This window comes from Solanum tuberosum, unplaced genomic scaffold (genome assembly GCF_000226075.1).
Source record: "Solanum tuberosum cultivar DM 1-3 516 R44 unplaced genomic scaffold, SolTub_3.0 scf00726, whole genome shotgun sequence".
Lineage (NCBI taxonomy): Eukaryota > Viridiplantae > Streptophyta > Magnoliopsida > Solanales > Solanaceae > Solanum > Solanum tuberosum.
In genome coordinates this window covers 38,370-60,893 of record NW_006239697.1, presented here as the reverse complement: position 1 = coordinate 60,893, position 22,524 = coordinate 38,370, and the positions used below count along the sequence as shown (strand labels likewise).

General features: G+C 33.1%; 2 protein-coding genes and 1 non-coding gene across 8 annotated transcripts; all 3 read left to right on the top strand.

Annotated features, from left to right (window-relative positions):
• The first annotated feature begins 835 nt into the window (after window positions 1-835).
• Window positions 836-5,885, top strand: LOC102596985 (dehydrodolichyl diphosphate syntase complex subunit NUS1). 3 transcript variants are annotated; one of them, XM_006367400.2, is made up of 8 exons: window positions 836-1,045; window positions 1,409-1,460; window positions 2,578-2,848; window positions 2,952-3,046; window positions 4,117-4,267; window positions 4,383-4,479; window positions 4,917-4,999; window positions 5,451-5,885. In XM_006367400.2, the coding sequence occupies exons 2-8, from the start codon at window positions 1,413-1,415 to the stop codon at window positions 5,456-5,458; spliced, it is 753 nt and encodes a 250-aa protein (XP_006367462.1). In that variant the 5' UTR covers window positions 836-1,045; window positions 1,409-1,412; the 3' UTR covers window positions 5,459-5,885. The 3 variants fall into 3 exon arrangements, with proteins under 3 accessions (XP_006367462.1, XP_006367461.1, XP_015160923.1); XM_006367399.2 differs by having other exon boundaries at window positions 4,114-4,267; XM_015305437.1 differs by having other exon boundaries at window positions 1,400-1,460; window positions 4,114-4,267.
• Window positions 5,886-7,321: 1,436 nt separating this feature from the next.
• LOC102596424 (1-aminocyclopropane-1-carboxylate oxidase-like) lies at window positions 7,322-13,835 on the top strand. 4 transcript variants are annotated; one of them, XR_001472484.1, is made up of 11 exons: window positions 7,322-7,668; window positions 7,749-7,941; window positions 8,483-8,563; window positions 8,823-8,874; window positions 9,415-9,536; window positions 9,988-10,088; window positions 10,174-10,232; window positions 10,652-10,708; window positions 10,888-10,933; window positions 11,575-11,809; window positions 12,557-12,636. XR_001472484.1 is itself a non-coding variant. In XM_006367397.2 (11 exons), the coding sequence occupies exons 1-11, from the start codon at window positions 7,588-7,590 to the stop codon at window positions 13,666-13,668; spliced, it is 936 nt and encodes a 311-aa protein (XP_006367459.1). In that variant the 5' UTR covers window positions 7,326-7,587; the 3' UTR covers window positions 13,669-13,835. The 4 variants fall into 4 exon arrangements, 2 of the variants coding, with proteins under 2 accessions (XP_006367459.1, XP_015160922.1); XM_006367397.2 differs by lacking the exon at window positions 11,575-11,809 and adding an exon at window positions 13,605-13,835 and having other exon boundaries at window positions 7,326-7,668; XR_001472485.1 differs by lacking the exons at window positions 8,823-8,874; window positions 11,575-11,809 and adding an exon at window positions 13,605-13,835 and having other exon boundaries at window positions 7,323-7,668; window positions 9,988-10,099.
• Window positions 13,836-21,569: 7,734 nt separating this feature from the next.
• Window positions 21,570-21,629, top strand: MIR7983 (microRNA MIR7983). Its single transcript, NR_130349.1, has one exon. It is a non-coding gene; the product is annotated as a microRNA MIR7983 (primary transcript).
• The last annotated feature ends 895 nt before the right edge of the window (window positions 21,630-22,524 follow it).

Sequence of the window (22,524 nt, the reverse complement as noted above, 5' to 3'; positions counted from 1 at the left end):
GATATGACCATGATAATCTAAATAAATTTCTTCTTCTTATTTTGATGAGTAATAATATGAATTCATCAACATATTTTAAATTTTAATTATACATAATACAGAACCTTACGATAATTTAGATGAAGAAATTATTTTTATTCTCTGTTGACCTTCTAATCAAGGTCAAATTGTTTAAATTTAAAAATTTATAAAATTGTGTTTAATAAGATCCAACATATAATATTTTATGATTTCTCTAGACTTCGCGTATTGCGAGGGCACTGTATGAGTATACTTGCACAATATAAATTACTACTATTTTTGAAAGAAACATTTTGATTATATCATATTAACACTTCATATACGTAGAAATATCTCAAAAAGGTACAAATAATACTCTTTATCAATCAATTAAACGAAAAAGACATTTCAATCAATATAGACTAAGCAAAATACCAACGTCTAAATAATTAATTTTGTATTTATACTATTTTATATGTTTGTTAGTATTATTATACTTAATATATATGAATTGCATATTTAATTATATACTTCGGTACAATGTCTTAATTTTTATTATATAAATATTGAATATCAAAAAATTTAATTTTAATATGATATTCTAGTAGTTGGCATAAATATCAGAAAATCAAACCGAGCTGAACTAACAATTTTTGAAACTTTTTTTTGTTTCGGTTTCGATTTTCCCCCCAAAAATTTGATCCTTTAGTTCGATATTCAACGTAAGGGTCATGATAATTTTGTCAAATAAAATCAAAATAATATTTTATTTTATAATTTAAGTTAAAACATTTTAATTTAAAAACCCAACCCAACCTATTTAAATTTGGTGCCCTAAATCTAAATTTACTTCCCTTTCTCCCTCAAACTCTAACTCCTGAGTCTCATCTCTTTCATTGTTTTCTCAGTCTCTCTCGTGCTCGTCTCCCGTCGGCGACCAGCAGGTTGCTGTCTGATAAGTGTTCTTTTTTGGATTGTGTTGCCGAGTGCTGCTTTTTGTATGGGATCCCTGCTCAATTTCATTATTTATCGGATAAGAAACTCGGCAAGTGCTTTTTTTTTTTTTGGTAATTTTAACTATTAGTAATTGATTGGATGTTCAAAAAATTGTTCTGAACTACTGTCTATTGCCTACTTCTAGGAGTTAAATGGTTTATTAAATGGTATTGATTGTTGGCCCTGGCCTCTACTGCCTGCTGGCTGCTACTACATTCAATTTAAATGTATTTGTTTTATGTTAAGTTAAATGTTTTGATAAATTTGTTCGAACAACCTCTCTACCTGGTTATTCAATTTAAGTTTTGCTTCTATCTTTTTTTGTATGTGTGATCGGTGATAATTTCTATTACTACTTTGTTGGGGAAATTGCAGCAATTTATTTATTTTCACTTTCTTGAAGTATTTGCAGATCAATGGGCTTAGGGAATGAGGTGCAGAAGATTCTAAGCTGGACATCTGTGGTAAGCGCCATAATAATTTTGGTTAATATTCTTGTATGTTATGAACCTAATGTACATATATGTTATATGCCCCTGTAGAGGTGTGAACCGAATGGTGATGGAGTGAATACATTTAAATAGAAAATTATTAGTCAAGCAGAGGAGTCAATTGTGTATTGTGCTTAGGCAAAGTCTATGCTTCTCACCTCTGATTCTTCTGGCATCTCATCTCCTTCTTTGTTACTGTTTCATTGCTTAGTTTTCCTATTGTAAATTCTCTATGTTAGTGTTAAGTATAATGGATCTCCTTGTTGTTAAATATTTAAAGTAGTGTTTACTTCACTGTCCAAATGATATTGATTCAAAAGTATCTCTTGGAGAATAATTCTACAATTCCTCTGTCTCTATAATTTCCTGAAATCAATTCCCTTTCTATGGTAGTTGTGTTGAATCTCTTATAAGTTATATATAAGTAGATACATATATTCTGGTCTAGCTCAATTAAGTATAAAGAGTCTTGAAAGAACTAGACATTTCAAAGGCTAAACTGTATACCTTCAAAAGTATGTAGTGCTTCCTATGGATCATCAACAAATGAACTACACTGAAATTTTGATTAGGTTTATGGTGGTAAAAAGTTGATTTGACATCCTACATTATCTAGCAAGAGCTAACCATTGAGCTTCAGATTGAGTTTAGTTTTTGGGTCTTTGGTCACACTAAACCTATTCCTTGTTTGTCTCAGATAAAAAAACTAAACCAATTCCTTGTTTTACAAAGTAGCGCATTCACATTCTTTGAGATTAAGCAGTAAAACATGAAAAATGTGATTCACGAATATATCAATGGCATCAAATTGTGGCTGAATTTAATTTATTTACTAAGGACTCGACACTTCCCACCTATGGTTGCAGTGGAAGTTATGTAGCATACATCGGAGCTCTTTAATTTAAAAAACAATATTGCTAAAGTAGTAGTCCCTTTCCTCAGTCACTCTCTTAACCTCTTTGGGTGATTAGGCTATCAGCTATAGGGAAATTGTAGTTCAAAGATTTATTTTTGTTAAAAAGGAGCATACTGTTCATTTTTTCTTGATATCACTATATTAGCTCACTTTTGGTTTTGGACTTCTTTTCAGTGTGGTAACCTTGTGCTTCATTTGGTCTGGCTCATCTTACACTTGATCATCAATGTTTGGTACTCTGTATTAGGCATAGCTCGTATGGTTGAGAATACCCTTATTTCTAGTGGGCTGCTAAAGAGTTACAATGCCGTTAACATTAGTAAAGTGCGCTATCTGGCTGTTGTGATTGACAGTGAAGAAGCTCGTGAAACTTCAAAAGTTCTTGAATTATTGTGTTGGCTTGCGTCTATTGGTGTAAAAAGCATCTGTCTCTATGATAGAGAAGGTAAGGTCGTCAAAATATTAATTACCAGCTTGTTCATGTGCTTTCTGATGCATCTACAAGACTCTGCTAAAAATATGATTCCCACAGCCGTTGCTTATTGTAGGAGTGCTGAAAAAGTCCCAGACAGCTATTATAGAAGGATTGAACAAGTCCCAGAAAGCCATTGTAGAAGGATCGAATCATGGAACTTTGGTTGAGGTATTGTCAAGTTCCTGGCTAGTTTTAGACTTATGTTTCTGTTACTTCTTGCATTTCAGTATACATTACCTTTATCTTCATTAAAAAATTTAAGTCCTGGTCTATTCACGTGAAGCATCATTCTTGTTGGGAATCAAATCCTGACAGTACCGCCTGCAAATCTATGTGACATGCGCTCTAGCTTGAGTTATGCTGAAAAAGATGGACTTATGTTGGAAATTATACCTGTGAGGAATGTAAGGAATCTGATTAATGGAAGATAGTGGATTACTCCCATGATGTCCTTGAATTCGGCAAATAATTTGACAGCTCGTCATTTTAGAAGTTAGAGATGAAAAACTATATAAACAATACTGTGAGTTAAAATTTTCTCATTTCAGAATATTAGACTTGACTCTCGGAAAGCACAAAGGAGGGGTCGGTGTACAATTTTTTCACCTGGACAATGACATTGTATATATTTTCTGGATCCAGGATATATTAATTTCAAAGATGTCTCTATCTAGTCCAATGATAATAACCTACTCAAGGTTTTATCACTAGTAATTTTCATTATGTCATGTATAATAGTAAGGTCAGACCATCAGAGAAAAAACAAAGACCTTCAAAACCCTTTCCACTCATTTAGTATATTTTATCTTCTCTAGTGATAGGGTGTCTGCTAAGTCTTATTTTCAGATGCGCCTAGGACAGTTACCAATTCTTTCTTTTGAATTACATTTTCTCTTCTTTTTAGCGAATGATGCCAATTTGAACTCATGAATTGTCCCGGTGTTATTTTACAATTGTAATGACTAATGACTATGAACCTGGATCTTGAAGAAGAATGAGAAATGATAAATAAAATAAGTTCAGATTCTCTATATAACTTTTACGCTATTTCCTCCCCCTTTTTGGTTATATTGGGGTTAGGGGGTGGATGGCAAGTGATATAGAGCCAATATTGTTAAAATTAAGTTTATATGCTATACTGCAAATGTCATTAAGGTTTCAGTTTAAAGTAAATTTACATAATATGTCACTAATGACTGAAGTTTGTTTCCTTTGCCGATACCCTTCTGTGCCAGAAGCATGTAGACCTGGAGTTTGTCTCTTTTGCTGATTCAAAACCTGCAGTAGCCAAAGCAGCTAATTTACTCTTTGCCAAGCATTATGCTAGCACAAAACCAGAAAAGCCGAATTTTACAGAGTCTGACATGTCTGAGGCGCTACAAGCTGTAGGTCTGTTGATTTATCTTCCTCCCCCCTGTTTGCCTGATGTATTCATCAATATGAATTTTTCATCTTTGCTTGAATGGTGGCTTTCTATAAATGTGATAAATTATCAAACCTACAGGTTATGGGGGACCAGAGCCTGATCTTTTATTCGTTTATGGTCCTGTGAGATGTCACATGGGTTTTCCAGCATGGAGAATCCGATACACTGAGATTGTGTAAGTACATTCATGCAGAAACACTTGACATTTTTTGCTCATGTCTGGCATGACAGATTCTCCAGATAATGGTTTTAGCTTTGGAAATTATGTTTTATTTCCATCCTCATTTGCTTTGATTCTTTGAAGGTACTGCCACTGCGGTATAGTCTCAAACAGTTAAATTATGTCAGCACACATGCATCTGTAGCTTGTATTTATGAATTTCTTGTTGTTGGTTATCTGGAATCAGTAATCAACAAATCAGATAGGGAGGGTACAAGATGCTCTCAATTTCACAAACCTAGTTAAAAGTTAGCCCTTGTTTGAATTTTTTTCCATATTTTCCTTGAGGTAGAATCTTGGTTGGAAATTTGCTAATGTTTCTCGTGTATGCACTATTTTTCGTACATGTTTCAAAAGGGTTTTGGATCTGAAATCATTCATTTTGGCTGCAGACATATGGGGACCTTGAAGTCCATGGAATTTGGTTCCCTCATAAAAGCCATTCACAAATTCACAAAGGTGCATCAAAACTATGGTATGTTCGACATTTATACCTGTGAATGCTAATCTGTTGTTGCCTTTCAAAAACCAACCTTGCTCTTTTTGCATGCCACCCCCTGAACCTCGTTGTCTCTCCTTTACTACATTAGAGAAAGGAAGGAAATTATGTCTTAAGGTATATCTTGTGTTTGATTTGGTTTATGTAGAGCTTCAAATTTCAATTCAGAAATCAAACTCCTTTAAAGTTGTGAAGAATGAGAATTCTCAAAGTGCTTTTTGCAGACTTTCCTAAACTGTTGTAGTGGCATATCTGTTTGGTATTTAACCATGATTTAGGACTCAGAATGTTTCTATAATATGTTGATGAATGTCCAACTGATCACATCAATCGCCTTTCCATCCTTCCCTTCATTTACATGTAACTGATTCTGCAGCTTTAGTTTATAACGACCCAATTTGAGTGCTCTTCACATTTCTGTTTTCAGGCCAATGAATACTAGCAGGTGGAGTGATTTTTCTTATACAAAGACATTGTTACACTTCTCAGCACTTACAACACGCAGTCAGCTTCGTCTTATATATTTATACTGTTCCAAGATTTCATACAATACAAAAAAAATGTAGCGTTAAACCTTTAACAAGTACCCCTGTTTTAACTATTGTTTTGCACATTGTTATATCCTCGTGTGAAAAATTATAGGAACTTGTGATGGTGTATTAGTGATTGGGAGCAAAGTTGTGTTGAGGACAGTAATAACTTATACATGGTGGAGAATGGTCGTAGCTCAGTTGGTTGACTACTTGAACTTTTGTCTTGTTGGTGAGTGCTTGAAGAAAAGTGATTGATTCTTCACCTTGTAATTCCCTCACCCATTTCTTTAAATATATCTTATAAAGAAATTAAGGATAACATTAATATATGTAAGAGTTCTGAAAACAAATGTATTTTGCCAAACATGTAAAAGATTTAGTCATCTCATTAAGTAACTTTGTTCATTTCCTATTTAAGAGCTGCAAAATATACCTATTGTCAAAAATATTAAGTATTCTCTTTTTTACATCAAATGCGTGAATAATTTTATTTTTTTAAAAAAATATTCTTTATTTAAAATTTCATTAAATCATACATGAACAAATTTTAATTCTGATTTATTTTAGTTTTGATGAATAGAATTATTTGATACATTATTTATAAAAAATAAAAGAAAACCCGAATATCTACTATACTTGCCCCTTAATTCTTTCATTTTATATGTATGCTTCTAATATTTTCACGTAGTCAGATTAGGGGTGTGCAAAATTCGAACAGATCAATAAATCAAATCGATAAAAGTGTTAATGGTTTATTGTTATTGGGGTATTGGGTTAACGGTTTTTAATGGTTTTATAAAAAAATTATTGGGTTATCGGTTTGATATTGGTTTTTAATATTGGGTTATTGGGTAAACCGATAACCCATTAAGACTAGTAATTTACTATTTTTACTTATACATAAATTTTATATATTAATCTCGATATCTTACTAGTTATTATCTGTCTTTTAGCCTTCAATTCACACCTCACAATGACTTTGAGTTTACAATTTCACATTATATAAAATGTTAAAATATAAAGTAAGAATCCTATTCTTCTTAATTTCTCTTTGTGTTACACTTATATAGTTCTTTTCATGTTTGTTACTATTGTTTCTATTTTATGAGCATTTGTAAAGTTACATTATTGTGTTTTTGCATCAAATTTATTAGAAAAGTCATATATTTATTTTATAAGTATTTTCTTATTGGTTAAACCGAAAACCAAACCGTTAAGGACCTAAACCGATAAATCGAAAACTGATAAAAAATATCTTATTGATTTAACATATTTAAAAACCAAAAATTGATAAACCAAACCAATAATACATAAAACCGAACCGAACCGACCGATGCACAAGTCAGATAAATCCTCCCAAATATTCAAAAGCAAAATGTCCAATCCATTAACAACTTGAAAAGAGAGGTCCTTTTTTACTTTGTTGTGTATCATATTTGAAGAAATACAAATTTTTTACTCAATTAATCTATTCTACCACGACAAATGACAAATTCATTCTCATAATAATTGTGGGACATTAACATTTTTGAAAAGGAGGAATATTGAAAATATCTTGTTTGATGCAAATTATTAATTTTATATTTGAATTATTGATAGTTTTAAAAATATTTTATACTAGAATAATTATATTTAGATAAATCTTAATTTGTCACGTGATAAAATAAGTGGTCTCAAAGTTGTAGGAATATTAACTCTCAATAAAAAGTAGAAATAAGTGTTGAATTCAAAGATATATTTCACTTATGAGTTATGCTGCCACATCAGGTGTATGAGGTATTTTAAGCCTATCAAGTTCTTTGTGTATGAGGTATTTTTAAGACTATCAAGTTCAAGAATTTCTTAAGCCTATCAAGTTCTTTGTGTATGAGGTATTTTTAAGAGTATCAAGTTCAACAATCAAAATTTATAATTCACGTATAAATAGGAATTTAAGGGAGTTTTTTGGATATTTCTCTCGAGCAATTATTCAATAGTCAATTGGTTCCCTGCATAATTTTCGTGCTCAATTTTGAAGAAAAGCATAGAGTTATGATGAGAGAATCAATTCAACTTCCCATAATCGACCTTACTTCCCCTCATCCTATTTCCACCGCTCGAGCAATTCGTCAGGTTTCTTCTTCTTCTCATTATCTCAATTTTTTATTGCAAGGCCAGAGGTATACATATATTCACTGTGAATTTTGGTGTAGGCATGTGTAGATGTTGGTTTCTTTTACCTAATAAACCATGGAGTAGATGAAAAGTTATTTAAGAAAGTGCTTGAACAGAGCAAAAAGTTTTTCTCACTGCCCCTTGAAGACAAGATGAAACTGGTACGAAGGAACCACAGAGGATATACTCCCCTTTATGCTGAGAAACTTGATACCTCTTCTACTACACAAGGTACTTTTTTTTCACTTTAGCCTATATATTAATTACTCTCGCTTTAACGAGACACAGAGTTTAGAACGATAAAAAGACTTCTAAAACTAGTGGTCCAGGACTAGATATAGACATTTTGAGTGGTTATAAATCATCTTTATTAAAGGTGCGTTTGGTATGGAGGAAAGTGTTTTTTTGGAAAATGAGTGGTTTCTTACTTATTTTAGAACTTTTAATTTTGCGGCTGAAATTACATGGATTTTTTTGAAACAATATGATTAAAACATTTTGGTTGAGTTGGTCTCGACCATGTAGTAAATCAGTTAAGTTAGTTTGACATGAGCCTAGATTAAGCTACATTGATTATGTGCAAGGGCTTGTTTACCAAAAGAATAACTCATTGCATAGGAGAATGGTTTTGTGCATAGATTATCCCTTGCTGTCACTTTTCTTTAGTACGCTTTTATTGGTTACAGTTTCGAGTTGATTTGCATTTGGGGATAATAATACAGAAGGTAGCTTCAATTGATCTTGAGTTAATCGTTTCATTATTGGAGTACAGGTGACTCAAAAGAAAGCTTCTACATAGGTTCTCTGGAAGGAAAGAGTGTTGTTAGTAACTTGAATCAGTGGCCGGAAGAAGGTATTCTCTACATGTTTATTTGAGCTTACATTGTTATCTTGTCCTTAATATACTTTGGCTCTTGGGGTTTGTTCGTCTTTATTGTGGTGACTAACTTCCCTGTAACAAGAAACATAGATTTTTTCCAGCAAATGCTCCTTTTGGTTTATTCGTGCATCATTTCACGTATGCTTCTAGACATATTCCTTGTTTGAAGCACATTTCTCCAGAAAACATGTGTGGTGACTCTTTAATGTTTTATTGCATTTGGGATGTTTAGAAACTCTGCCAAGTTGGAGATCAACCATGGAGGATTACCATAGAAGAGTCTTGTGAGTATCACTTTGATATATATATTCTGAAATAGATATTAGATTTCTTTATTCATGAAACTTAATCATGGTATAAACAACCTTAACTCCAACCCCTGTACGTATTTCATATCACTTAGCTCCCTATGCTCATAGTTTTGTGTAACTGAAAGTTATGTGATGCTGTTGAAAGTTCAATGTTCAAATCACTCAGCAGCCAAGGGTGTGGCCTAATAGTCAATGAAGTGAGTTGAGAGCCATGAGGTTTCAAGTTCAAATCCCGGAATAAACACTAGGTGATTTTCCCCCCATATGTCCATAATTTGGTGGACAGTGTTACCTGGTACCTTGTGCTACCTTGTGCTGGTAGGAGGTAGCAGGTATCCTACGGAATTAGTCGAGTTCTACGCAAGCTATCCGGACATCAGTTACAAATAAAAAGAAGAAGAAAATAAAGTTCTAATTGTCCAAGATGCATATTATCACTGATCTTCATCTTTCTGCTAGCAGCTGAGTGTTCTGCATATGACTAGGTTACTTGATTTGACTTTCTTGTCTCAGGGATGCAGGTATAAGACTAATTTCACTGATTGCTTTGGCATTGGATTTGGACAAGGACTTCTTTCATAAAGCAGGGGCATGTGATTCACCAAATGGATTCCTTCGTCTGTTACATTATCCAGGTACTAGTTCCATAAATGACATCTTTCTTTTTGACTTTTTATTTTCCTGTTTTTCTTTTACAAAAAATAAAATAAAATCGTGATCAGGACCTCAAGATGATATGAAATGGGAGGAAAAAGGGGAGACATATTTGTTGATTGATGCTTGTGAATCTGCAAAGACAATTTTTTCAGGGTGGATAGCAGTTTCTATGCTATTAGTTTTCTTTCTTTGGGTTACGCGTATTTTGTTGACGAAGCATTGTGAATTAAAAAATTGACATAGTAATGGAACACTCTTTTTCACATAGTCAATGTCTCCATGCTTTATAACTGCACCTGATGCAATACTTGTATGTCCTTTAACTAATATGGTACGATGTGCTTGGCAAACTGATTTAAATCATTCACATTGAACAGTGAGCTTCCTGCTTGATCATTAAATAAAATGCGTTATGTAAACTTTCTATAGGCGAGTTGCAGTTATCTGAACAAGTGGTGTATGGTGCTTCTGCTCATTCAGACTATGGGATGTTAACTCTTCTAGCTACAGATGGTGTTGGTGGACTTCAGGCACGTCTGATGTGAAATATATTTTCGTTTATCAAAATCTGTGATTCTCATGAATGCTTATATTAACTGGTTCTAGAGCTAACAGGTTTGCCGGGAGAAATTCAACCGACCTCAGATATGGGAAGATGTGCGTCACCTCAGTGGGTATGTACATTGGTCAGTCTATAAGTGCTAATGGTCGGAGTAGAAGGCAAAGTGTCAAACCTTCTCGTATCATTTTTATTCAAACATAACTGCTTTAAAATGTTTCCAAAGACGTATTAGCAGTAGAGCTTTTTTCTTTTTAGCGTAGTCTTTTTGATCTCCTTGAGTAGGTCTATATACCCTTTTTCCTTTTATGGATAAGGTTTTGAAAGTTGCTTTAATAATGGGCCAAGCTGTTTCAAGTATCAAATCATAAATGTGTCGGGCAATATTTTTCTATATCATATCGCCACCATTCCCATATACTCTATTCAACATTTAATCTGCCTCTTGGCTTGAGTATGTAGTATAATGAGCCATACATGAAGTAGAATCATTTCATAACTGCTGAAAATTTCTTTTCCATTCTTGTTCTGCAGGGCTTTCATAGTTAACATTGGAGATATGATGGAGAGGTGGACAAACTGCTTATTTCGGTAGTACAAACTTTCTGTCCTTTTTTATATCTAATACATGATAATCCTTCCCTGGGATTAGCAGATGTATTCTTCATATTGCCTGCTTTTGTGTTGAAAGCTTATTTTACCAAATTCAGTAGTAACAAAACGCAATATGTTTTGTATTATTCTTCTGATGCTTGGCATACATTTTGTAGGTCTACATTGCATCGAGTTATGCCAACGGGGCAAGAGCGTTATTCGGTAATCAAAATTTCATCATATGTTTAAATCCTTTTTCCTCTAGAAGTCTATGTTTTACTTATTAAGATCAATGTAGGGGCAATATTAATATATAATTTGACTAACTCGGCCCTTATTCTGACATGTTTGGGATATTCATCTATCAACTTTGCTAGTGATAAATATATATGTATTGCACTGTGTATGGTGTGTAGCACTGCAACTCTGAACATAGAATGGATGTGTTTACACACAAATCTTCCCTTTATAGGGAGGCAGCGTAACTCACTTGAGTCGTTTCATGGTAGAATTTGACAACACCCTATACAAAAATCTTGTATATGCCATTGCATAGAGTCCGTGTGAATGTCATGTTATGTTATTATCGGTATATGAAAGCAGAGAATTAGTTGAAAGATCTCAATCAAGGTACAATTTAAGCTTGGAACTTCTGATTGGCGTAGTTTTGTGTGTATGAACATCTTTCAAATGTTTTGATATGTCAGATTAATTAGATTAATCTTGGTCATTATACATATATATGTATTAGTGAACGAATCAGTGGAATACATTGTGTACATTATATAGAGTATTTTTTTAACATAAGATATTTGGTTTTGACACATTTTCCCAATCTCTCTAATATTCTCACACGATATCAGATGATCTGTGAGAAATAGTCCCTCAAGTCCTCATTGCGCAATCACCAGCTACATAGGAGGGAAAAAAAAATTCATCCCTGCGCTATTTTGAGGTCACTGGAAATTTCTGGTGACTGCCCATAAAGCAGCACACCACAAGGCTCCAAATCCTCATGCGGGACATTACACAAGAAATTGCACTGCTATTAGAGCCTCCAGGAGCCTTTGGGCCTCGCATCACATTCCTCACACACCGGTGAGTGTGTAATTTGTGGCCATTTTCTGATCACAACTTGCAGATGGACGCCTATTTGTTTATTACTCAACCCTGGTGCATGGCCTAGTGAATTTCAGAGTTCTCCGGCAACTCTTTGGCGAAGTTTCAAGGATAATATTTCAGACAACTTTTTAAATAAATTCTTTATGCAAGTCCAACTCAGTCTCCTCTTTTGTCCTTGAGCACTTTACAAATGCTCTTCTCTCGGTTTGTCTCTCTTCAATTATTTGAAAATTTGACGTACTCTTCATCAGTCTAACCAATATGTCATTTAATTAGGCAATATCAGTTACAAGAGCATGTGGTAATATGAGTTCTGAAATTATTACTGAAACCTATTGAATCCCTAATTGTAAGAGGAAGCTATTTGTTATGGTCTAAATAATGGTGTAGAGTACAACATGTTCATAAGCAACTAACCAAGAGCTGTAAACATTGTGAAAGAATGAGCGAATCCTTTTTTTCCATATTCTCACATAAGATATCCTAAAAAGTAATTTGTAAGACAATCCTGAAAAGTGAATTGTTTCAATTAAAAGAATGTCTTTTTTTATTATTCTGTTGTATTTATGGATTGGCATCATGCAATGTATCTCATTTCGTGCCAAATGCTAGCTCATAGTGTATGAACAATTCGTGGGATTCTAAATACACTCTAGACTCTTCATTCCTCTGCCATTAGAACGATGCAACATAAGCTAACAAAATATCGGTTGCAACATGTAGATGGCTTTCTTTTTGGATCCAAATCCAGATTGTGTGGTGGAATGCTTGAAGAGCTGCTGTAGTGATTCATCTCCTCCCAGGTACTTGCAAAATTTTGTACTAGTCTTGAGCTGGATTCTGCATTTTGAAAATATGTTGATGACCTTGGTCAAAGCTTTAATCTCTCTATTTAACATTTCGTGGTGTTGATCTTATTGTTCATTGGATGTTGAAGTTGCAAAAAGAATATACCATCTTGAAATTACGTCTTTTCCAAAAACTCTTTTTGTTCCAAAATTTAGGCTTTTCCCTTGTGGCCTACTTGATGCAAATGTATGATCCCACAACGGAAAGGTATTTCTAGTGTTTCGTTCTGGTATATTTTCTGATGCTTGGGATTTCTTGATTCCTTCATAATTTTGATTCAGTAGTTGATACCACTCTATTAAAAATGCTACGTATTTTTTTTTTTTCCTTCGCTGGAACTGCCATTCCAGTAAAAAGGGTGAAATTAGAAATGGACTACAATAGGCTGTTCGACCATCAACCTTTATCATGAGCTCTCATCCCTTATTCCCAATCTATTCCTTCCTCATATCCTATATGGTGTCCCACATTTTGGTCATTGCTGAATCGTCAAATCGGCATACCAAACTTAGATTTGAGTATTTTGAACGCTTTCAAGCATTCATTGCAACAAATACCAGTTTCAGGTCCCATAATGTGATGATAGACCTTTTCGTTCTTTAGCATTTGGGATGTCAAATTCACTTCGCCCCCCGCCCCCTTCCCAAACTAAGAGGGAGAATAGTGGGGATGAGGACTTTATATTCTGAAAAAAGATAAATAAGTAAAGAATTCACAGGGGCACAAACTCATAGATGGATTGACTTGTTCCAAGAAATCGGCCACTTGAATTCTCATAAAGAAACCAATCAAGATAAATAAGGCGTGCCCTAATGCTTCTAATTGTGACAATGATGATTTCTTATTATGTCTCACATCACTTCTTCTCTGCTGGTAGATTATCATAGTACTATGGAGATAATCTGAAGTTGATTTTCCACAGATTTCCTCCAATTCGTGCGGGAGAATATTTGGAAGAGCGCTTAAAAGTTACATATGTATCATAGGTGAGTACTGTCTCATCGCCTCGAACTTGAAATTTGATCAGCAGACTGCTGATGCTCGCACACGTGGAAAGCTGATCATAGAAATTTTACTACAAGTTATTTCAAATTCAGTCCTTCTGTATGGAGCAGAGAAAATAAATTTAATTAAATATCTCTCTTCTTGTGTATTTTTGTGTGAAATCAGAATTATCATAATGTCTTTAGTTGTTTTAGTGCAGATTTTGTGCGACCCCAAGTTATATATATATATACTCGTACTAATAAAATTCATTTTTCGTATCGAGCAACTTACACAAATCTCATAGTTTAAGAGTTAATTATATAGATACACTTTAGTTTGCAATATTATGTATCTTACTGGATTTTGGTGCCTTCAGATACTTCCAGATACATGTATCTCGGATACATAGGGTTAAATTAGGTATAATTTGTTCTAAATACATTGTATCCAAGTGGATTCGTATGAATTTAGGATAGTTAACAATTTCGCTCACCTCTCTCCCATCTTGCGCGTCATATTTCGGATACATGCAAATCACACCAGGTACATGTATTTGTATATATCTGGTGTGATTCATATATATCTGAGATACATATGAATCTTGCTCACCTCTCTCCCTATTTTTGTGTATTTGGTAGCACAAATACATGTATCTAAGCATATTTTCTTCGATATATGATAGGAATCTCTCAATTAATGATAACATATGGAATATTTTAAAAGTATAGATAGTAATAATATATTTTTAAAGTGAATTATATCTAATTTAGGTAATTTTTCAAATAAAATTCCCTGAACAAACCATCAACAAATTCAGATATCTAAAAACAGAAGTACAATGTAATATTAAGATAATGAGTTGGGCCAACTCATGTGAGCTTAGATTTTGTCAGTCCAAATCTAGCTCAAACCATAGGTTCCCAATCATTCGAAAGGCTTTAACTATAGCATTATATTATTACAAGCCAAATAAAAAATTACAAAATATTCACGTGCCGCGTGCGTAATAGAAAAGTAGTTACTAAATTGACCGAGTATATGATTTAACAGTTTCTCTATCTCTATCCTCCGCAAGGCAAAGATAAATGATCTGCATATACACCACTCTCGCCAGTTTTGAATTACACTCGATGTGTTATTGGTTCATTTAAATAATTCACAAATTTATGATAAAACACATTCAATCGTTGGAGGAGTAGTGTTCTGTTTAGCAACTGAGTTGCAGAGTATAAGATAGAGAGTGAGTAGAAAACAGAGGAAAATGGAGGGAAAAGAACAGACGAGTAAGATGCAAATGCGAGAGGACCAGATATAGCCCCAACCATTTTAGCATAGTTTGAGTGATTTGAAGAAGTTGAAATTAATTTGAGGTGAGCATCGTAGGCAAACGAATAAATGAGGAAACTCCCGACAGAGGAATACATTTTTATAGGATGGATTTCAAAAGGGGAAGAATTAGTTGGTTGGTACTTGAGTTGGAGAAGCTCAACCATAGCTGGGAAAATGAAAGCGATTAGTATGTTTGTGCGTTGAGAAGAAGAAGAAGAAGGGGATATGAAGATGTAGTGGTGTTGATGAGGAATATGATTAATAATGGTAATACTTGTGAAATTGATCTGCCCATTTCGGCCATGGGCATAACTGCTTCTGCGATTTATAGCCTCCGCCATTGATAAAAGAGCAAAGTTTGATACAACAAAACTTGCAAGTAATTAAGGAGATAATGTGTACCTATCTCTCTCTCTCTGTATATATAACCAGCAGGGCGTTTAATTTAAACTGTTTGTGGATCTTTCACTTCACCTCAATAATAACTCATGATGCATACGTTTTACAAAGGCACCTATTCGGACAAAGAAAAAATCAACAAGAGGACACCCTAAATTTTGACATAAAGTGTGTTAGTGATGGGGCATAGTTTATCACCGTTCAGCCCCACACTCTCACCTTCTTTTTAGCATTTTATTTTATTTATTTATTTGTGTTTTTTATTAATTGTTTATTTGATCAGCTTTTCCTTTCCTATTAACCATTACCGCCCCTCAACTAAATCAACTAAAACATAATTATTCCTTCTATCCCTGAAAAAATTCTTTTGACAATTTAAAGATCTCATGCATTTTCGTGAAATTTCGTAATGGTAATTGTAAGGGTTATACTATGATGTCAATTATTATTGTATATATTAATTTGAAAACTTATTAATTTTCGAATTTTAAATATGTCTCTACGAATGTTTTGATAGTGTTTAGAGATTTCAAAAAGGTTAAACGTAATAGATATTAATTAATTATGATTAAGTAAAAAAAATAGTAATATATTACTCAAACACATAACATGTCAATAACTTTTTACCTTTTTGAATTTAGTGACAAATTTGAAACCCATACTAAAAATTTATTCTTAGACGGTGGTGCATATAAACCCTTTGTACTCTATTTTTGAAGGTGTGAAATATGGTCTATATCTGGGATTATTAGGAACCTTCATGGAAGTTGTGTTTCGCCAATAAGAAGGATCTGACATCTTTTTAGTTAATATTTATTGAGTATGCACAATTCTATACGGCTGTCATTTTCAATTTGACTTGTAGGATCAATTATATGGATGTATGTAATGTTATTTTTTACTTCATAGAAGAGTCAGCTATTGCTTTCCATTTGACATGTAGGATCTATTATATGGACGGCCTAATCCATCGGTGGCCATCTAAAGTTGACATCAATTTTCACTTAGACATCTTAACTAGACTTTGTTCATTTTAGACACCTCATGTCATGCCCAACTGTGTCATTTTGACACTTTTTCGACAATCTGCCAAATTTGTAAGGTGTGTGTAACACACGCGCTGATGACGTGTCAAAGTGACGAATTAAATAAAGACATGTGGCATATATAGAAAAAATAATTATTAAATGATGAATCTTGAGTAGGAAAAAAATTACAAATGACTCATTGACATGTGACATTTCTTTAACTAAATAATTAAAATGGAAACCACTTTTAATAAAAAGAAAATTATACCCACACCACCCCCAAATTGTCTTCTCTACTACCCACTGTTTGTTTTTGTCACTTTGTGAATGTTGTGAGATAAAAACGTCTTTCTATTATGAATGCTTGATTTGGTGAATGTGGTAATGCATTTGCTTGGCCTTTTTGGGTTTTTTTTTCTTCCTTTTTTGTTGGATTTCTGGGTCAATATGCAAGTCAAAAATTGGTTCTTTGGTACATAAATATGGAGTCCCAAACTTTCTACTAAAAATTATATAGCTTATCTATTTGATTTGGACTTTTTCTGTGATTATGATGTGAGAAGGCATACAAATGGTTTGAAATGCTAAAATTGTTTGTTGTGAATGTAGGATTTGATAATTGAAAATATGATTTCTTGCCATTTTTGAGTGTGTTTTTCTTTTTGAAATTTATGTTGATTTTATCAAATTATTTTGAGGAGGAAGATGGACACAAAATAAGTGAAAGTATTTAAGCTTAAAATTTATGGGCGCTAGAATTCACTTTTTGTTTGTGGTATCGTCAAATTTATTTCACCATGGAAAGAGTTTAAGCTTGGAAAATGGTAGCCAAAAAATGGGGAAGAAGAAGAAGAATTTTTTTTGGTAAAATGAGGCTCTCACGCGCGTCCATTGAGTGTATCACACTTGCTATGCCATCTTAGCAGAAAGTGTCAAATTGACACAACAGGACATGACATGAGGTGTCTAAAATGAACGAAGCTTAGTTAATGTGTCTAAGTGAAAATTAGTGTCAACTTTAGGTGGCCACCGATGGATTTGCCCTATATGGAGTGACAATGTATAACATGTTATATACTCCATAGAAGAGTCGGTTGTCGCTTTCGATTTGACATCTAGGACTATGGGTGTTATTAAGGGCCTGTTTGGAAAGTCACCCTGGTAATTGGATTTAGTGTAATAGAGTGTAATTACAATGTCTGTCCTCTTTGGTTGGAGAGGTAATTACTTGGTTAGTATGTAATTGATGTAATTGGGAGGGGGTAATTACACTCTCTAATTCACAGGGAGAGATTGTGAATTGCTGGTAATTACATGGTAAAATTACCAACAGATTACTTTTTAATTTTCTTATTTTTATTTTTTTGTTTTAATTTTTTTATTTCAAGTTTTTTTTTTAATTATTATTCTAAAAGTTTTTTTTAAAATTATTATTCTAAAAGTTTTTTTTTAATTATTATATTTCATTTTCCTATCATTTTCAACCTTACTTCATGTGATTCTATGCAATTTTTTCATATTATCTATTTCTTTATGCCATGCTTATTTTCTCATTAGCATAATTTTATTAGTATTCTAAGTTTTAAATTAAAATAGAATTTACAGATAAGTAAGGTTATAGACTTACGTTTTCTTTTTTTAAAAATAAAAAATAAAAAATCATATTTATGTATGCTATGTTGAAATTTGCGATAAGAGTATTATGTTAAATTTTTGTTTTGAATTTATAACTTATGTTATATTTTCAGCTTCATTTGTTTTAGTAATATTGAATTCACATTGCAAGTCATTTTTTAACTAGACTTGATAGATTATCTTTTTGTCAAACTATTTTAATAATTTATGACATTTTATTTATATATTAATCTTTTTATCAAAACATACATTTCACGATATTCGTAGAAACTTCATACTTTTAGTTTTTATGATCAATTCAATTGAAATATCTTCCAATGATAATTTCCAAGATATAATCTTATTCACAAAGGTACTCAAACTAATTGGTCTCACATCCATGATTATATCTAGAATGCTCCATAAAAGGATAGCTAAATGTCTTCCAATAATAATTTCCAAGAATCAATCGGGTTTTGTGAAGGGGAGAAACATTACTGAGAATGTTTTATTGGCCCAAGAGATCATTAGGGACATTAAGGAGTGAATTTCACAATGTGGTAGTAAAATTTGACTTGGCTAAGGCATATGACCGTGTCTCGTGAATATTTTTACAAAGGTGCTGCGCAAGTTTGGTTTCTCTGATATTATTATAGACATGGCGTGGAGACTGCTGTCCAATAATTGGTACTCAGTTCTAGTGAATGGAAAACCTCACGGTTTCTTCACTTGTACGAGGGGAATAACGCAGGGTGACCCGCTATCACCCACTTTATTCATTATTGCAGCTGAAGTTCTATCGAGGGGGATTAGTAAACTACACAAAGACAGGAGATATAGAAGATATGGAGTGCCAAAGTGGAGCCCGGAGATAAACCATTTGTCATATGCGGATCGGATGCTACTATCCTTTTTGGTTCGGGAGATGCATATTCAGTGAAGAAGACGATGTGGGTGCTTAGGAGATATGAAGATGTTTCAGGTCAACTTATAAACAAAGAAAAAAGTTTCTTCAATTTACATGAGGAAACACTCTTAGCAGTGGGAATTAGGTTGAGGAAACTCACAGGAATTAAAATGGGGAACTTTCCTTTCACATATCTAGGTTGTTCGGTATATTATGGAAGGCAAAATAAAGTGCATTTTGAGGACTTATTGAAAAAAATATCAAGGAGAATTTTGAGTTGGCAGAACAAATTATTATCATATGGAGGTCGATTTATACTGATAGCTCATGTGCTACAGTCTATGCCAGTATATTTACTTTCAGCGATGAACCCCTCAAAAAAAAAATCATTGAGCAGTTGCATCAAAAGTTTGCGAAGTTTTTTTGGAGTAGAACAGGTGGGGAGAGAGGAAAATATTGGGTAGCATGGGAAGATATGTGTTATCCAAAAAAAGAAGGTGGAGTAGGTTTCAGAGTATCGACTGATTCCTTATGGAGTACTTATATGTGGAATAAGTACTACAAGAAGCACCACCCAGTTATTGCCGGAGGAAGTGGGGCATCATACGCCTGGGAAAAAATGATTACTATAAGAAAGGAAATAGAGCATGAAATAGATTGGCAAATCAGGCCAGGGAACTCCAGTTTCTGGTTTGATAACTGGACTAGACAAAGCGCTCTGTATTTCACAGAAGAAGGTATGGGGAAGACGATGAGACTGAAGTGAAAAGCTGCATAACAAATAGGGAGTGGAAAAAGAACAAACTATTGGGGATGATTTTCGAGGAGATGACAGAATACTTGATCGAAGGGGAAAACGACGAACCGTGGTGGATCGCTACCACCTGTGGTGAATTTACAGTCAAGTCTGCCTTTGAAATATTGAGAAAAAGAAAGACAAAGCAAGAGTGGATGGACTATATTTGGATAAGAGAAATCCCCTTTAAGATCAGCTTCTTCCAATGGAGGGTGTGGAAAGGAAGGATTGCCACTGATGATAATCTAAGAAAGATGAGAATATCATTAGCATCAAGATGCTACTGTTGTGAGAATTTTACACAAGAGACTATGTCTAATCTTTTTCTAACAACTCTTTTAGCCCAAAAGCTATGGAGTTTTTTTGCTATTTGTGCAGGAATAAGTATGGAAGGAAATCAATTACAACAAATGATCAAAATGTGGTGGACCAAACCAACACCCACGAAGCTATTCCAGCACTAGTGATGTGGGAACTATGGAAGATGAGAAACAATAGAAGGCACGGAAAAGTGATTAACTTTGAGAGGCTCCTTCAACAGACTCAACTAGCGGTACACAGAGCTATAAGGGTGAAATACCCTTGGATAGATATACCAATCCAGTGGGAAGGAATAGTTCTCAGGTTGCAGATATACTAGCCTTGGATAGATATACCAATCAAAATGGGAATTACCGCACCAAAGATGGATAAAATGTAATACAGATGGTGCAAGTAGAGGCAATCCAGGGGAAAGTTCGTATGCTTTCTGCATAAGGAATTCTTGTGGGGATCTAATCAATACAGAGGCGCAATGCTTAGGGATAACTACAAATATGGAGGCGGAAACATTTGGGATTCTGATGGCTTTACGAAAATGCAAAGAGTTTAACCTTCATAACATCATCCTTGAAACAGACTCACTCAGTCTAAGGAAAATAGTTATGAAAGAATGGAAGGTTCCTTGGCAATTGACAGAGCAGATAGAGGAGATAAGACAAATACTTACATACACACATAGCAGAATTCAACATGCATTCAGAGAGACTAATTAGCTAGCAGATAAATTAGCAAACATTGTGTTGGATCAAGAAACTCCCCTATATTTTAATAACTTCTTACAACTGCCGGTAGAATGTAAAAAGTTATTAAATATCGATAAAGCACAAGTTTCTATATTGAGAATCAGAACTAGAAAAATAAACAACATTCATTGATGCAAAAAAAAAAAGATCATAAAAGAAATAAAATAGATAGTAATTCATACCTTCAATATAGGAACATACATTACATCAATGCAAATAAAGAGTTTTAAAACAGATTAAAATTGGAGATTATATTGGGCTCAATTAAAGATTTTCTTAAAATGAGTTAAGGTTTGAATGGATTGAAATAGAGCTCATTTTTGACACCCCTATCTAGGATACATTCACACAATGCTATCCACTTTGCTTTTAGACTGATACTGGATTTTGTACTAATATGGGCTTAATATATACCTATTATTTTGTGGAAATGATACAAAGGTCTTATTTGGCAAAGTATTTACTCAAAAAAATTAGACCCAATTCAATATATTTATCCTGATTGGATTTATGGTTCAGACTATTTACCCGACTGTTCCACGTTTTATACACCGATTCATTGTTTCTTCATCTTGGATACTATCAGAGAATATATATACTTTGATGGTATCAAGCAGTAAACGCGCATTAGTATTTAAAACAGGGGTATGAAAGTAAGGGGATAGTCGCTTCACTACATAAAAAATGATCATTAGCGGCAATTAAATTAATTGCCGCTAAATATGTATTTTTAACGGCAATTACCACTCTTTGAATATGTCCCTAAAGTCTTTAGCGACATTGGTTCTAATGGCACTTAACTAATGCCGGTAAAGACTTTAACACTCTTTATTAATATCAATATTTATTGCCGCTAAAAGTTGTTTTTGTTGTAGTGCTTGTAAATAATTTTCCTTTTTTTGGTATAAGTGTTCTTTTCCCTATTATTTTTTGGTTTTAATTTACGTGACACAAATAGCTTTAGGGGGTCAATCAAATTCTTAATATGTTTTTTTCATAGATATTTTAAGTTATTAAGTAGGGTGATTTATAATACTTTTTACGTAATTTTCAAATAATATATGGTATTTCTTCTATCTCACTTTATGTGACACTGATAGAATTCAAGAGTCAATCTTTTATGTCTTCTAAAATTTTTAGTTGTTAATTATTTTAATTTATAATACTTTTTAAGTCATTTTCAAATAATATATGTTACTTACTCTATCCCAATTTATGCGATAGGATTTCAAAGATTATCCAAATTTTGTGTATGTTTTCTAAATATGTCAAATTATTAATTATTGTGATTTATAATACCTTCTATGTTATTTTCGAATAATATATTTCACTCTCCTAATTTATGTGGTATTGATAGATTTTCGAGAATCATTTTAATCTTTTATGTCTTTTAAAATATTAATTATTTATTATTATGACTTATAATACTTTTTATAGTATTTCAAATAATATGTGTTACTTTTTCTCTCGATCTGATACTAATAAAATTTTGAGAGTCAAACCGAATATGAATTTTTATATGTCTTTTAAAATTTTAAATTTATTGATTATTATAAGCTTTAAATATATAATTAAATAAATAAATTAATTAAGATGAAGAAAGTAATCTAAAATGATCAAAATAGCCCTCGGGAAGCTTCTCTGGCTATAGATAGAGGAAGTTAATTTAACAATTTGAATTTTGAGGTGATATATACCGAAGAAATATTTAACAATCA